The sequence below is a fragment of the Mesoplodon mirus genome (genome assembly GCF_964341445.2).
Source record: "Mesoplodon mirus genome assembly, chromosome: 3".
NCBI classification, from domain to species: Eukaryota; Metazoa; Chordata; class Mammalia; order Artiodactyla; family Ziphiidae; genus Mesoplodon; species Mesoplodon mirus.
The window spans coordinates 39,186,767-39,204,775 of record NC_138978.1 but is presented as its reverse complement, the minus strand read 5'-3'; the positions used below and the strand labels follow the sequence as shown (position 1 = coordinate 39,204,775).

The window sequence follows — 18,009 nt, the reverse complement described above, 5'->3', positions numbered from 1 at the left end:
CCGTGCGCAGCAACCAAGACCAAATGCAGCCAAAAAATAAATATATTTTTTAAAAAAAGGAATAACTGTCCATTTAAACATCTTTCTCTCCCAGACCATGAAATCTGAGTATAGTGCCTAGCACAGAGTACCATGAGTGGCACTGAGTATATAAGTACCCAACAAAATGTTTGTTGGACTGAGCTCAATTGGTTACCTTGACTTGGAAGGTTAATTGACAGGAAGTGTGGGTATGAGGTGGTGATGGCTGGGGAAAATGAAGAAAGGACTTTGAAGATTAGGACTGTATAGATCAGTGTTGTTGGGCATCTCGTGACCAATGGGCTAATTTCTAGAACCTCTCAGAAAAGACTGAACTTAGCCCCCTACTGTGCCCCCTCCCTCATTCCAGGTGCTAGTTTACAGGAAGGAGTTCAAGGAACTGGTTGCAAGAACGGAGTAAGACCATGTGTGTAACACCTAGCACACTGCCTCACAAACCATAGTTAACAAATATTAGCTTCTTTTTAAGCAAATATAGCAACTTAATCAAGTTAAGTAGCCAGTACAATTGTGCTGGGAGGACTTGCATGATAAACACAGGTAAGAACTCTCAGCACAGAGTTCACCCCACCACTGCTTCTTCAGTTCTATCCTCTCTAACCTTCCCGATGAAGATGCACTTCTGCAATTACTAGAGAGATGCTTCTGGAATGACGACATGATTTGGGAAATGGCAGAAGCAGCTTAGGTTAGCTTTAGTAATCTAGCCCGTCATTAAATATTTTCATTTTCTTTTTTTCTTCTGAAATAGCCTTTATGTAAGAAAGGTTATTTAATACTGCCATAGAGCCTTTCAAGCTCCAAGACGGAAAGTTTTCTCCCTAAGGACAATTTCTATCTCCTCTGACTGCCTCTCCCCCACGATTACAGGTCTGCTGGCTCTTCCTGAATTATCAACCATCTCTTCATTCACCCACATTTGGGGGGTGCCAGTCCATCCTGCCCTGGGCATCACTGACCCATTGCTCTTTGTGAACTCCGCTGCAGACTTGGGCTTCTATAGAGTTTTGCCTCACTTACAGTGATCTGTGATAAACATGGAGGCACTGTCTCATGTTTCTTCTATCACTTTAAGAGAAGAGGGACTGCTTGATTTGCATGATCTGGAATTTGGGGGTATTTCTCAGCTATGGAGGCCCTGCCTTTCAGCTCTTGTTATGGGGCACTGCAGTATCTTCTCAACAAATCAGCCACTCTGCTCTTTGATCAGTGATTCTGGAGCTGACATTACTGCAGTTCATCTTTGTCTCCAGGGCCTTGTAATTTACTTCATTTCGTCTGGGAGGATGCTCTCTAGTAAGCTCTTGCAAACGCTTTTGCCTGAGCTGTATATGCAATTCTCACCGAGACTTTCCACCAGGAATCTCTTGCAACTGCTCCAATTCAATTTTGTTTCTACATTTTATTAAAACACACACACACACACACACACACACACACACACACACACAGGACATAATTATCTAATATAACTTTACAATAATCCTTTAAGGAGTACAGCCCTTAGACCTAGGCATGTGGAGCTAAAACAGTCCAAGAGAAACATGGTTGGAAGATGTGCTATTCTATGTTTACACTATAGAATTTCAAATGATAAATTTTGGTAGGGATTGCACTGACTCTGTACGTTGTTTTAGATACTATAAACATTTTAACAATATTAATTCTTCCAATCCATGAGTACAAAATATATTCCATTTATTTGTGTCTTCTTCATTACTTTCATCAGTGTCTTATAGTTTCAGTGTAAAAAGCCTTTCGCCTCCTAATCTAAATTTATTACAAGGTATTTTATTCTTTTTGATGCAATTGTAAATGGGATTGTTTTCTTAATTTCTCTTTCTGATAGTTCATTATTAGTGTATAGAAACACAACTGATTTTAGTATATTGATTTTGTATCTTACAACTTTATTGAATTTTTAAAAATCATTCTAACAGGTTTTTTTTTTTGGTGGAATCTTTAGGATTTTTATATATAATATTGTCACCTCTAAATACAGACAGTTTTACTTTTTCCTTTCCAAATTGGATGCCTTTTGTTTCTTTTCTTTCTTAATTGCTTTGGCTAGGACTTCTGGTACTACAATGAATAAAAGTGGTGAGAGTGGCCATCTTTGTCTTGTTCCTGATCTTAGAGGAAAGACTCAGCTTTTTTACCATTGAGTATGACGTTATCTGTGGGTTTATCATATATGGCCTTTATTATGTTGAGGTACATTTCCTTTATACCCACTTTGTTGAGAATTTTTGTTATGAATGGATGTTGAATTTTGTCACATGCTTATTTTGTATCTACTGTGATGATCATATGATTTTTTTCTCTTCATTTTATTAATGTGGTTTATCACATTGATTGATCTATAGATGTTGCACCATCCTTGCATCCCAGGAATAAATCTCACTTGATCACAGTGTGTGTTGAATTTTAATGTATTGTTGAATTCTGTTTGCTAAAATTTTGTTGAGGATTTTTGCATCTGTGTTCATCAAAGATATTGGCCTGTAATTTTCTTTTCTTGTAGTGCCTTTGTCTGGTTTTGGTATCAGGATAATGCTGGCCTCATAAAATGAGTTTGGAAGTGTTCCCTCCTCTTCTATGTTTTGGAAAAATTTGAGAAGGATTGGTATTTTTTTCTTTAAATGTTTGGTAGAATTCACCAGCCATCTGGTCCTGGGCTTTTGTTTGTTGGGAGGTTTCTGACTACTGATTCAATCTCCTTACTAGTAATTGGTCTGTTTGGATTTTTATTTCTTCATGATTCAGTCTTGGTAGTTTCAAATGGTAAATTTAACATGACCACAAACTAATTACAGTTCACATTTCCCCTTCATACTCTGGGTAAGACTTGCATTTGTGGTCATTGTCAGCAAAGCACAGTCACAACCTTTCAGAGTCACTGGAAGCCAGTATTCGTGGGCAGCATGAAGGATAAGGATAGTGTGGCATCAAGAGTAATGATGTAGGTATATTACTCAGCCATAAAAAGAAATGAAATCGAGTTATCTGTAGTGAGGTGGATGGACCTAGAGACTGTCATACAGAGTGAAGTAAGTCAGAAACAGAAAAACAAATACCATATGCTAACACATATATGGAATCTTAAAAAAAAAAAAAGGTTCGGAACAATCTAGGGGCAGGACAAGAATAAAGACGCAGACATAGAGAATGGACTTGAGGACATGGGGAGGGGGAAAGGTAAGCTGGGACGAAGTGAGAGAGTGGCATGGACATATATACACTACCAAATGTAAAATAGATAGCTAGTGGGAAGCAGCTGCATAGCACAGGGAGATCAGCTCAGTGCTTTGTGACCATCTAGAGGGGTGGGATAGGGAGGGTGGGAGGGAGAAGAAAGAGGGAAGAGATATGGGGATGTATGTATATGTATAGCTGATTCACTTTGTTATACAGCAGGAACTAACACACCATTGTAAAGCAATTATACTCCAATAAAGATGCTAAAAAAAAAAAAAGAGTAATGATGTAACCAGCATGAAATAAAGGGTACTAGAGAACTGAAGAGACAAGAAGATCTATATTGTTTCTATAAAACAGGTTCCAGAAAGCCATGGTACTGTAAATAATAACAGTACTGCTACCTTTTTCTTATGGTGGGAGATGTGAAATTAGCCAGGAATGATACACCTGACAATAAAAAAAACATGATGAGATGGTTCCTGAATCTAAAGAGAAAGAAGGGGTATCTGGATACTCTGAAGAAACTTCATGTGCACTGATTGGATAATATACACATACATAAGTATCTCTTCTTTCCCTATTGTTCTAAATCCTCATTAATAAATCATTACATCTCACATGGACCCATCAACTTATTTATACAGAAGAGACCTTACAAAAATATTAGCCAGGACTCCGCACACCCTTGGAGCAGCCCTACTCTGGGGTAAGTATTATCATTTTTGACAAGAGAAACTGACTCTTAAACCCATCCTTTATTCTCACCAAAGCCTTTGCTTTCTTTGGTAGAAAGAAGAGTGGGCTTAAAGGTAAAAAGACTGGAGTTTAAGCAACTAGCTCTTCCACTTACTAGTTGTGTAACCTCAGGTATGAGATAATCGGTTCTCTTAACTCTTAAAATAGCTATAATAAATACAGGACTGGTGGGAAGATCAAATGATTTCCTGCAACAATGTAGGTCAGAACATTCTTTGAAAGGTTATACAAATGTCAGTAACTATTCCTACTGTTTTAATGTTTGACTTCCGTTGTTTCTACTTCTAGACCACCTGAATTATCATCATAATTTCACTCATATTTTTTAATTAATTAATTTTTATTTTTGGCTGCACTGGGTCTTCGTTGCTGCACGCAGGCTTTCTCTAGTTGCAGCGAGCAGGGTCTACTCTTCATTGTGGTGCGTGGGCTTCTTGTTCTGGTGGCTTCTCTTGTTGTGGAACACGGGCTCTAGGCGCGTGGGCTTCAGTAGTTGTGGCATACAGGCTCAGTAGTTGGGACTTGTGCGCTCTAGAGCACAGGCTCAGTAGTTGTGGCGCACAGGCTTTGTTGTTCCGCAGCATGTGGGACCTTCCTGGTCCAGGGCCCGAACCCGTGTCCCCTGCATTGGCAGGCGGATTCTTAACCTCTGCGCCACCAGGGAAGTCCCCGTTTCACTAATTTAATGAGGAAAAAACCTGTTTTTAAAATTTTTCTTACTTGGATTATTCTGTCCAACTCACTTGCCTGTCTCCAAACTTCTGCCCTATCGGCAGGAAGATCAGGAGACTCCTGGGAACAGAGAAGGAGGGTCGCTGAAATGAAGCCAACATCTCATATACAGGGACTTGTCTTCAACTGGCATGCCAGTGCATAACTGAGCTCAGTGGAAAGGCTAAATAAATCTCATAAGATCTGTAGCGTAGTATTTACTGATCTCTTTACTGTCTCCGTAGTTTTTCCTTTTCCACAATGTCATACAGTTGAAACCATATAGTATGTAGACTTTTCAGACTGGCTTCTTTCATTTAGCAACATGTATCTAAGGTTCCTCCATGCCTGTTCATGGCTTGACAGTGCATTTCTTTTTAGAGCCAAATAATACTCCATTGTCTGGATGTACTACAGTTTGTTTATCCATTCACCTAATGAAGGACATCTCGGTTGCTTCCAGTTGTTGGCGATTATGATTTTTTAAAGATAATTAAACCAAAAGGCCCTTACTACTGTATAAGCCAGAGCAATGTGCAACATTTGGGCCATACTGTGCCACTGTGTGCAGTTTTGTATAGACATAAGTTTTCAGCTCAATTGGGTAAATACCTACAACAGTAATTGCTAAATCATGTGGTCAGACTATGTTTAGCTTTTTAATATGTTGCCAAAATGGCTGAACGATTCTGCATTCCTGCCAACAATGAATGAGACTTCCTGTTGCTCCACATCCTTGCCAGCATTTGTTGTGTCAGTATTTTGTATTTTAGCCATTCTAATAGGTGTGGTGATATTTTATTCTTGTTTTAATCTGCATTTCCCTAATGACACATGAGATATGGGCATCTTTTCATATGCTTATTTGCCATCTGTATATATCTTGTCAGATGAGGTGTCTGTTAAAGTCTTTGGCCTATTTTTAACTGGGTTGGTTGTTTTTCTTATTGCTGAGTTTTAAGAGTTCTTTGTATATTTTGAATGAAAGTCTTTTAAAAATCAAACGTGTTTTGCAAGTATTTTTTTCTGGTTTGTGGCTTGTTTTTTCATTATTTTATCAGTGTCTTTCACAGAACAAAAGGTTTTAATTTTAGTAAGTCAAGTTATTGATTTTTTCTTTCATGAATTGTACTCTTGGTTTTGTATCTAAAAACTCACTGCCAAATCCAAGTTCACACAGATTTTCTCCTGTTATATTCTAGAAGTTTTGTGTTTTACATTTAGGTCTATTAGATTCCATTTTGAGTTAATTCTCATGAAAAGTGTAAGGTGAAAGATTTAGTTTCTACATTTGGATGTCCAATTGTTCTAGCATCACTTGTCGAACAGATGATCCTTTTTTTTCTGTTGAATTGCCTTTGCTCCTTTGTCAAGGATCAATTGACTATATTGGTGTATTTCTATTTCTGGACTCTCTATTCTGTTCCATTGATCTGTTTGTCTATTCTTTTGCCAATACCATGCTGTCCTAATTACTGTAGCTTTATCTTAAGTCTAATGTCATGTAGCATCAGTCCTTCAACTTTGTTCTTCTTTATCAGTATTATGTGGACTATTCTCAGTTGTTTGGCTTTCCATATAAACTTTAAAATAAGTTTGTTGATATCCATAAAATAATCTGCTGGGATTTTAACTGAGATTACGTTGAATCTATAGATCAAGTTAGGAGGAACTGACATTTAAACAATATTGAATCTTTCTATCCATGAACATGGAATAGCTCTCAATTCATCTAGATTTCTCTGATCAGAGTCTTGTAATTATATATATAAATTTATATATATCAATATATTTAGATTTATACCTAAGTATTTCATTTTGTGTGTGATAATATAAATGATATTATGTTTTTAATTTCATATTCCAATTGTTCATTGCTGGTATATAGGAAAGCAACTGACTTTTGTATTTTAACCTTGTATCCTGGAACCGTGCTATAACTGCTGGTTAGTTCCAGTTTTCTGCCAGTTCTCTGGGATTTTCTACAGAGTCAATCATGTCATCTGTGAACAAAGACAGTTTTATTCCTTCCTTCCTAATATCTATGCCTTTTATTTCCTTTACTGTTATTATTGAATTAGCTAGACCTTTCAGTATACGCTGAATAGGAGTAGTAAAAAGGGACATTCTTGCCTTTTCCCAAACTTAGGGGGAAAGCATCTAGTTTCTCATCATCAAGCATGATGTTAGGTGTAGATTTTTTTTTTTTTTTTTTTTTTTTTTGCGGTACGCGGGCCTCTCACTGCTGTGGCCTCTCCCACTGCGGAGCACAGGCCCCGGACTCACAGCCTCAGTGGCCATGGCTCACGGGCCCAGCTGCTCCACGGCATGTGGGATCTTCCCAGCTCAGGGCGCTAACCCGTGTCCCCTGCATCGGCAGGTGGACTATCAACCACTGCACCACCAGGGAAGCCCTAGGTGTAGATTTTTTGTAGATGTTCTTTATCTTATTGAGCAAGTTTCTTTCCATTCCTATTTTGCTGAGAGTTTTTCCTAAAATCATGATTGGATGTTGGATTGTATCAAGCGCTTTTCTGCACCTTATAGATACGATCATATGATTTTTCTTCTTTAGCCTGTTGATGTGATGCAATACAGTAATTGATTTTCTAATGTTGAACCAACCTTGCATATTTGGAATAAATCCCACTTCATTTAGGTGTGTGGTTCTTTTTGTACATCATTGGATTAAATATGCTAATATTTTGTTGAGAATTTTTGCATTATGTTCATGAGAGATATTGGTCTGTAATTTTCTTATAATGTCTTTATCTGGTTTTAGTTTTAGGGTAATGCTGGCTTCACAGAACAAGTTAGAAAGTGTTCCCTCTGCTTCTATTTTCTGGAAGAGATTGTAATTGGTATCGTCTTTTCCTTAAATGTCTGATAGAAGTCACCAGTGAAACCATCTGAGCCTGGTGTTTTCTGGAAGGTTACTAATTATTGATTCAATTTTCTTGGTAGATATAGGTCTCTTCAGATGATCTGTTTCTTCTTGTATGAGTTTTGGTAGTTTGTGTGTTCCAAGGAATTGGTCTGTTGCATCTAAGTTATCAAATTTGTGGGCACAGAGATGCTCATAATATTCCTTTATTATGCTTTTAATATCCATGGGATCAGTAGTGATGATCCTTCTTTCATTTCTGATATTAGTAATCTGTGTCTTCTCTCTTTTTTTTTGGCTAGCCTGGCTAGAGGTTTACTGCTTTTATTAATATTGCAAAAAAATCTGCTTTTGGTTTTATTGATTTTCTCTACTGACTTCTGCTCTTTGTTTCTTTTCTTTTATTTTTTTTTTGCGGTATGCGGGCCTCTCACTGTTGTGGCCTCTCCTGTTGTGGAGCACAGGCTCTGGACGCGCAGGCTCAGCGGCCATGGCTCACGGGCCTAGCTGCTCCACGGCATGTGGGATTTTCCCAGACCAGGGCATGAACCCGTGTCCCCTGCATCGGCAGGCGGACTCTCAACCACTGCACCACCAGGGAAGCCCTCTTTTTTTAAAATTAATGGCTGCGTTGGGTCTTCGTTGCTGAGGGTGGGGTTTCTCTAGTTGCGGTGAGCAGGGTCTACTCTTTGTTGCAGTATGCAGATTTCTCATTGCAGTGGCATCTCTTGTTGCAGAGTACCAGCCCTAGAGTGCGCAGGCTTCAGTAGTTGCAGCACGTGGGCTCAGTAGTTGTGGCTCATGGGCACTAGAGTGTGGGCTCAGTAGTTGTGGTGCACGGGCTTAGTTGCTCTGCGGCATGTGGGATCTTCCTGGACCAGGCCTTGAACCCGTGTCCCCTGCATTGGCAGGCGGATTCTTAACCACTGCGCCACCAGGGAAGTCCCCCTGCTCTTTGTTTCTATGAAGGTCTCCTAAGTCTTATTTCCCTTTCCACTTCTGCTCCTCTCCAACCCATCTACCTTCCCACAGCCAAAATCACCTTCCTACAAGTCAAAACTAATGCTTTTCAACTGCTTACAATACTTCGATGGCACCTTTTGCCTTCAAGATGAAGCCCAAACTTCTTATTGTTATCTCTAAAGCCCTGCATGATTTGGTCTGCTCATTCCTCCAGACTTATCATGTCTCATCCTTAGACCTCTTGGAGCTTTGACAGCATAGAAAAGAGACAGATATTAAGTTTTTACACAAATATTTATTCCAAGTATAGATAATGAAGAACTATTTAAATAGGCCAATAGAATTTACAGGAAACTCTTCAATTGATTCAGATTTTAAAAGACCATGAAGAAAAAAACTAGAGAAAGGAAGGAATAAAACTGTCTTTGTTCACAGATGACATGATTGACTATGTAGAAAATCCCAGAGAACTGGCAGAAAACTCCTGGAACTAACCAGCAGTTATAGCATGGTTCCAGGATACAAGGTTAAAATACAAAAGTCAGTTGCTTTCCTATATACCAGCAATGAACAATTGGAATATGAAATTATTCTTAGTTCCCCGATGAGGAATCGAAACCACGCCCCCTGCAGTGGAAGTGCGGACCACCAGGGAAGTCCCGAAAGTTATTTTTTTTTTAACTACAGAAAAGAAGGCACATCCAGATATATTTTTTCATTTTAAAGGTATATAAGGACAATACAGAAAAGGTAAACTCAAAAGGAAAAAAGTACTCACAATCCAACTGTCCTCACATAACTACTATTACATTCTGCAGTAATTATTATATTCAAACCATATTCAAATATGGTTATAGTGATAGGCTTGAAGGCCATACCCTGGTTCTCAACCCTGGCATGTTAGAATCACCTGATGGAACTTTTAAACATTAAGGTAACTGAGCCTGATTCCTGATCAACTAAATCAGAATCTCTGGGTGGTGAAGTCCTGTACTGAGAAACACTGTATACAGCCATGTCCTATGTACAGGCAGGGGCCTCACCTCAAAGGTGAGTTTATTTTTGGTATCAATCACCTGGGAAAGTCAAGAGTTCCTCAGACAGGATATGGAATCTTTTAGAGCAGTATTAGACTCATATGGGGAGCTTTAAAAATCCCAAAGCCGGGCTTCCCTGGTGGCGCAGTGGTTGGGAGTCCGCCTGCCGATGCAAGGGACACGGGTTCGTGCCCCGGTCCGGGAAGAGCCCACATGCCGCGGAGCGGCTGGGCCCATGAGCCATGGCCGCTGAGCCTGAGCGTCTGGAGCCTGCGCGTCCGGAGCCTGTGCTCCGCAATGGGAGAGGCCACAACAGTGAGAGGCCCGCATACCGCAAAAAAAAAAAAAAAAAAAAATCCCAAAGCCCAGGCTACACTTCAACCCAATGACTTCAGAATCTCTAAGGGGTGGGAGGCAGACGTCAGTAATTTCTTAAGCTCCCCAGGTGATTCCAGTATTCAGTCAAGGTTAAGAACCACTGTGCTGAGAGCTCCAGGTGAGCTACAAAGTAGGAATTTGGCTTTTGGCATATGGTAGGTGCTCAATAAACATTTTCCCCACTGGGAAAAGTTCCCCATGCAGCCATAGGGAACTTGACAGGCTGTTCTGGAGATAGTAAGCTATGCCTCAGGGTATATTTTAGACTGTCCCATGTTTATAGGTCTTTCACAATTGGCTTGATTTTCACAAGCCGTTGGGGGTTAAAAGTTGTTAGTTTTGGCTCCTATATCCTTGTCTTCACAAGGAATTCCTTATGAAATGAGACAGCATTAACACCTCCATGCTCTTGCCCACATGGCAACCATAAAACATCATACTGTGGCAGCAGACGGGAGCTTTCCCAGCACACGGAGCACCCACCTACACCCAGCTGAAACAGATGACACCACCATTTAATTAAGTCAGCTTCCAGAAGGCTGACATCAGCTCAGGAAAAACACACCTGGACACCAGGGTCTGGCACCTTCAAGACTCCAGATGGTTCCCGTCTCTGCTGGACTAATGGGCACATTCCCCGGCTCCGGTGTCATGTTCCTCACAACCAAGACTGAGATTTCCTTAGGGTTCTGTCTGAATGCTCTGCCTCCAGATACAGGCAGGGCGAACTCCCTCTCTTCCACTGAGTCTTTGCTCACATCTACCTTTCATTGAGGCTTGCCCTAACCGTCCCATTTAAACTTGCAATCTCTTCTCCAGCATTCCCTTGTCCTGCTCTATTTTCTTTCATAGCACTCATCACCTTCCAAGACACTGAAAACGTTACTTGTTTATCACACTTTTTGTTTACTGAACACCTTGTTCACTGGTATATCCTCAGAGCATAGAACCTGACACATAGTAGTTGCTCAAGAAAGCTGTTGAATGAATGAGGAAGCGCTTACCTCGATGTCTGGGCAGCAGACGGTAGCCCTGAGCCTTTCCCTAGGACCCTCCGCTTTGAACAGCAGACTCCTTTTTGGGAAGCCAGAGCCTCTCCAGGGACCAGACTTGAACCCTCTGGAGGCATCATCCAATTGGGCTGCAGCTGACTGCACTGAGCAGCCTGAGTGCCTACCCCCCAGGGAACACAAGGTTAATTCTTGGACAACTTTGAGGCCAACAAAACCCAACACGCCAGCCTCACATCCTGGTTATTCACTCCCTCAATGACATCCTCATCAGTTTTCTCATGCTCAAGTCACTGCTGTCTGCTTCTTCTTCATGGTTCAATCTCCCACTTCTCTCCCACCTCACCATATTCTAACTTTCCACTGTCTTCCGTGAAGCCTTGATTTCTTCAATGAATGTTCCTTCCATCTTCTAATTTCATAGAAACCTGGGTCTTCACTGAAAACACCATTTCCTCTACAGCCCTATGTGATGGAGGCTGCTCTTTCTTCTATACCCCATGCATCTGAAGATCCCTCATATCCTCTTTGTACTGCATTTATGCTTCTGAGTCACCAGTATGTCACCTTACTTAAAAAAAAAAAAGAAAACCTGTTCATTGCTCATGCTATCCAGAAATACCACCTCCTACCCTCCCTTGCTGTTCTCATTTACTCTCTCCCCCTTCATTAAGACTTCAGCTCACAAGACATCCTTTCCAATCAAGCTTACAAGGCTGTTCATATGGCTTAAAATTTTCACGGTTTTATCCCAATTACAAAGCACATAGTTGGTACTCACGAAATATTTGCTAAATGAATGAGTTGAAGAAATGAAATCTGGGGCATGAAGCAGGAGGCAAGCTGAGGTTCAGGTCTGATTTTGGGGCTATAGCCTTCCCAGTTTACCAGACACCAATAAGGGTAAATGGATAGGTTGAATCTCATACTTGGGCAATTATCATGATCCCACTTTATAGTAAGAAACTGAGCAATAACAGTTAAATAACTCACTCAAGATTATAGCTAGTAAGATGTGGAACTGGGCTTTAAAAATCAACATCTGACTCCACAGCCCACATTTTTAAAATAAATTTATTTATTTTATTTTTATTTTTGGCTGTGTTGGGTCTTCGTTGTTGTGCGCAGAAGCAATGCTTCTCTAGATATGGCGAATGGGGGCTACTCTTCATTGTGGTGCATGTTGCAGTGGCTTCTGTTGTTGCAGTGCACAGGCTCTAGGCACGCGGGCTTCACTAGTTGTGGCACGTGGGCTCAGGAGCTGTGGCTCGTGGGCTCTAGAGCACAGACTCAGTAGTTGTGGCGCAGGGGCTTAGTTGCCCTGCGCCATGTGGGAATCTTCCAGGACCAGGGCTCGAACCCGTGTCCCCTGCATTGGCAGGCAGATTCTTAACCACTGTGCCACCAGGGAAGCCCAGCACAGCCCACATTTTTAACCTCCAAAAAATACTGCCCTCCTGAACAATACAGTTTGCAGTTAAAAGACAAGGTTTTGGGGCTTCCCTGGTGGCACAGTGGTTGAGAGTCTGCCTGCCGATGCAGGGGACACGGGTTTGTGCCCCGGTCCGGGAGGATCCCACATGCCGCGGAGCGGCTGGGCCCATGAGCCATGGCCGCTGAGCCTGCGCGTCCGGAGCCTGTGCTCCACAACGGGAGAGGCCACAACAGTGAGAGGCCCCGCGTACTGCAAAAAAAAAAAAAAAAAAAAGACAAGGTTTTGTACAGCTCACTGCATATAAGTATTTTGAATAATCTTCACAGCACTGACAAGTGATTCTGTTGTGAAGACACAAGTAGCAGGGAATTCTCAAAGGAAATAGAAACGATTTATTCCATAAAGACATAATTAAAAGAATATAATGAAGACCAAAAAAATCCAAGAAATCTATTTCCAGGTTTTCGGAGTATCATTGGATATAGAGATATTTTAAGTGTATTTCTATAAACAGTTGACCCTTGGACAACAACATGATTAGGGGCACTGACGCTGCATGCAGTCAAAAATCCGCATATAACTTATAGTCAGCCCTCCATATATGCAGTTCTTCCATAACCATGATTCTGCATGCTCAGATGTAACCAATCATGGATCATGTAGTACTCTAGTGTGTACTGTTGAAAAAAATCCACATATAAGTGGATGCACTGCAGTTCAAATGTTCAACGGTCAACTGTAATAGGTTCTTAAGAATAGAAAACATCTGGGGTGGGGAGGCCATTCCCATGCAGATATATCTGCTGCATTCTCAGTGAAGGGCCAGCTAAGTATGATTTGTGAGCCAAATCTGACCCACTATCTGTTTTGTGTATGGTCGGTGAGTTTAGAATGTCTTTTACATTTTTTTTTTTTTTTTTTTTTTTGTGGTATGTGGGCCTCTCACTGTTGTGGCCTCTCCCGTTGCAGAGCACAGGCTCTGGACACACAGGCTCAACGGCCATGGCTCATGGGCCCAGCCGCTCCGCGGCATGTGGGATCTTCCCGGACCGGGGCACGAACCCGTGTCCCCTGCATCGGCAGGAGGACTCTCAACCACTGCGCCACCAGGGAAGCCCGTCTTTTACATTTTAATGGTTGGTTTAAAAATTAGAAGAATAATATTTAATGACACAAAAATTATATGAAATTAAAATTTCAGTGTCCATAAACAAAGTTTTGTTGGAATATAGCTAGAGCCATACTCATTGGTCTATGTGTTCTCTATGGCTGCGTTCATGTTACAGCAGCAGAGATGAGTAGTTGTGACAGAGACAACAAAGCCCCCCAAACTCAGAAATATTGACCATTTGACTCTACAAAAGAGCTGGCCAACCTTGTTATAGGTCATTTCTTCTGACTTCCAGTTCACTGATTCTGTCCTCAGTTGTATCTAATCTGTTGCTAAATCCTTCTACTGAATTTTTAATTTTGGTCACTGTATTTTTCAATTCTATAAGTTTTGTTTTTCCAATCTAATGTTTTGCTTTCTATAGTTCCCTTTTACATGTGTAGAGTTCAATATTATCTTTATTTCCTTAAAGAGTATATTTAATTGCTTTATTTTTTAGTTTTTCGAATATTTGAACTTTATTTTATTTATTTTTTTATACAGCAGGTTCTTATTAAATATCCATTTTATACATATTAGTGTATATATGTCAATCCCAGTCTCGAAATTCATCACACCACCATCACCCACCCACACCACTTTCCCCCCTTGGTGTCCATATGTTTGTTCTCCACAACTGTGTCTCAATTTCTGCCCTGCAAACTGGTTCATCTGTACCATTTTTCTAGGTTCCACATATATACGTTAATATATGATATTTGTTTTTCTCCTTCTGACTTAATTCACTCTGTATGACAGTCTCTAGATCCATCCACGTCTCTACAAGTGACCCAGTTTCATTCCTTTTTATGGCTGAGTAATATTCCACTGTTGTACCACATCTTCTTTATCCATTCGTCTGTCAATGGGCATTTAGGTTACTTCCATGAACTGGCTATTGTAAATAGTGCTGCAGTGAACATTGGGGTGCATGTGTCTTTTTGAATTATGGTTCTCTCTGGGTATATATGCCCAGTAGTGGGATTGCTGGGTCATATGGTAATTCTATTTTTAGGTTTTAAGGAACCTCCATACTGTTCTCCATGGTGGCTGTATCAATTTACATTCCCACCAACAGTGCAAGAGGGTTCCCTTTTCTCCACACCCTCTCTAGCATTTGTTGTTTGTATATTTTCTGATGATGCCCATTCTAACTAGTGTGAGGTGATGCCTCAGTGTAGTTTTCATTTGCATTTCTCTAATAACTAGTGATGTTGAGCAGCTTTTCAGGTGCTTCTTGGTCATCTTTAGGTCTTCTTTGGAGCAATGTGTATTTAGGTCTTCTGCCCATTTTTTGATTGGGTTGTTTGTCTTTTTAATATTGAGCTGCATGAGCTGTTTATATATTTTGGAGATTAATTCTTTGTCCGTTGATTCATTGGCAAATATCTTCTCCCATTCTGAGGGCTGTCTTTTAGTCTTGTTTGTAGTTTCCTTTGCTTTGCAAAAGCTTTGAAGTTTCATTAGGTCCCATTTGTTTATTTTTGTTTTTATTTCCATTACTCTAGGAGGTGGATCAAAAAAGATATTGCTGTGATTTATGTCAAAGAGTGTTCTTCCTATGTTTTCCTCTAAGAGTTTTATAGTGTCCGGCCTTACATTTAGGTCTCTAATCCATTTTGAGATTTTTGTTTTTTTGTTTTTTTTGCGCTACGCGGGCCTCTCACTGTTGTGGCCTCTCCCGTTGCAGAGCACAGGCTCGGGACGCGCAGGCTCAGCAGCCATGGCTCATGGGCCCAGCCGCTCCGCGGCATGTGGGATCCTCCCAGAACGGGGCACGAACCCGTGTCCCCTGCATCGGCAGGCGGACTCTCAACCACTGCACCACCAGGGAAGCCCTTGAGTTTATTTTTGTGTATCATGTTAGGGAGTGTTCTAATTTCATTCTTTTACATGTAGCTGTCCAGTTTTCCCAGCACCACTTATTGAAGAGACTGTCTTTTCTCCATTGTATATCCTTGCCTCCTTTGTCATAGATTAGTTGACCATAGGTGCATGGGTTTATCTCTGGGCTTTCAATCCTGTTTCATTGATCTATATTTCTGTTTTTGTGCCAGTACCATGTTGTCTTGATGACTGTAGCTTTGTAGTATAGTCTGAAGTCAGGGAGTCTGATTCCTCCAGCTCTGCTTTTTTCCCTCAAGACTGCTTTGGCTATTCGGGGTCTCTTGTGTCTCCATACAAATTTTAAGACTTTTTGTTCTAGTTCTGTAAAAAATGCCATTGGTAATTTGATAGGGATTGCATTGAATTTGTAGAATGCTTTGGTAGTATAGTCATCTTCACAATATTGATTCTTCCAATCCAAGAACATGGTATATCTCTCCATCTGTTGGTATCATCTTTAATTTCTTTCATCAGTGTCTTATAGTTTTCTGCATACAGCTCTTTTGTCTCCCTATGTAGGTTTATTCTTAGGTATTTTATTCTTTTTGTTGCAATGGTAAATGGGAGTGTTTTCTTGATTTCACTTTCAGATTTTTCATCATTAGCATATAGGAATGCAAGAGATTTCTGTGCATTAATTTTGCATCTGGCAACTTTACCAAATTCATTGATTAGCTCTAGTAGTTTTCTGGTGGCACCTTTAGGATTCTCTACCTATAGTATCATGTCACCTGCAAACAGTGACAGTTTTACTTCTTCTTTTCCAATTTGGATTCCTTTTATTTCTTTTTCCTCTCTGATTGCCGTGGTTAGGACTTCCAAAACTATGTTGAATAACAGCAGCGAGAGTGGACATCCTTGTCTTGTTCCTGATCTTAGAGGAAATGCTTTCAGTTTTTCACCACTGAGAATGATGTTTGCTGTGGGTTTGTCTGTCATATATGGCCTTTATTATGTTGAGGTAGGTTCTCTCTATGCCCACTTTCTGGAGAGTTTTTATCATAAATCGGTGTTGAATTCTGTCAAAAGCTTCTTCTGCATCTATTGAGATGATCATATGGTTTTTATTCTTCAGTTTGTTAATATGGTGTATCACATTGATTGATTTGCGTATATTGAAGAATCCTTGCATCCCTGGGATAAATCCCACTTGATCATGGTGTATGATCCTTTTAATGTGTTGTTGGATTCTGTTTGCTAGTATTTTGTTGAGGATTTTTGCGTCTATGTTCATCAGTGATATTGGTCTGTAATTTTCTTTTTTCGTAGTATCTTTGTCTGGTTTGGGTATCAGGGTGATGGTGGCCTCATACAATGAGTTTGGGAGTGTTCCTTCCATGAAAGTTTTTGGAAGAGTTTGAGAAGGATGGGTGTTAGCTCTTCTCTAAATGTTTGATCGAATTCACCTGTGAAGCCATCTGGTCCTGGACTTCTGTTTGTTGGAAGATTTTTAATCACAGTTTCAATTTCATTACTTGTGATAGCTCTATTCATATTTTCTACTTCTCCTGGTTCAGTTTGGAAGGTTATACCTTTCCAAGAATTTGTCCATTTCTTCTAGGTTGTCCATTTTATTGGCATAGAGTTGCCTGTAGTAGTCTCTTAGGATGCTTTGTATTTCTCTGGTGTCTGTTGTAACTTCTCCTTTTTCATTTCGAATTTTATTGATTTGAGTCCTCTCCCTCTTTTTTGTGATGAGTCTGGCTAATGGTTTATCAATTTTGTTTATCTTCTCAAAGAACCAGCTTGTAGTTTTATTGATCTTTGCTATTGTTTTCTTTGTTTCTATTTCATTTATTTCTGCTCTGATCTTTATAACTTCTTTCCTTCTACTAACTTTGGGTTCTGTTGGTTCTTCTTTCTCTAGCTGTTTTAGGTGTAAGGTTAGATTGTTTATTTGAGATTTTTCTTGTTTCTTGAGGTAGGATTGTATTGCTATAAACTTCCCTCTTAGAACTGCTTTTGCTGCATCCCATACGTTTTGGATCGTCGTGTTTTCATCGTCATTCGTCTCTAGGTATTTTTTGATTTCCTCTTTGATTTCTTCAGTGATCTCTTGGTTATTTAGTAACATACTGTTTAGCCTCCATGTGTTTGTGTTTTTTATGTTTTTTCCCTGTAATTGATTTCTAATCTCATAGCGTTGTGGTCAGAAAAGATGCTTGATATGATTTCAATTTTCTTAAATTTATTGAGGCTTGATTTGTGACCCAAGATGTGATCTAGCCTGGAGAATGTTCTGTGCGCACTTGAGAAGAAAGTGTAATCTGCTGTTTTTGGATGGAATGTCCTATAAATATCGATGAAATCTATCTGGTCTATTGTGTCATTTAAAGCTTGTGTTTCCTTATTAATTTTCTGTTTGGATGATCTGTCCATGGGTGGAAGTGAGGTGTTAAAGTCCTCCATTATTATTGTGTTACTGTTGATTTCCTCTTTTAGAGGTGTTAGCAGTAGCCTTATGTATTGAGGTGCTCCTATGTTGGGTGCATATATATGTATAATTGTTATATCTTCTTCTTGGATTGATCCCTTGATCATTATGTAGTGTCCTT

The 18,009-nt window shown here is 40.1% G+C and overlaps 1 protein-coding gene across 2 annotated transcripts in view; it reads right to left on the bottom strand.

Moving 5' to 3' along the window:
- Positions 1–18,009, bottom strand: part of ST3GAL3 (ST3 beta-galactoside alpha-2,3-sialyltransferase 3) — a 232,716-nt gene that overhangs the window by 81,385 nt on the left and 133,322 nt on the right. The window contains exon 2 of one of the 2 annotated variants that reach the window (XM_082614044.1): positions 10,977–11,145. The exons of the other annotated variant lie outside the window; for it this stretch is intronic. Within the exon in view, the coding sequence (XP_082470170.1) occupies positions 10,977–11,104 (128 nt within the window). The 5' untranslated portion in view covers positions 11,105–11,145. The remainder of the gene's footprint in view (positions 1–10,976; positions 11,146–18,009) is intronic. 2 annotated transcript variants of the gene reach the window in all.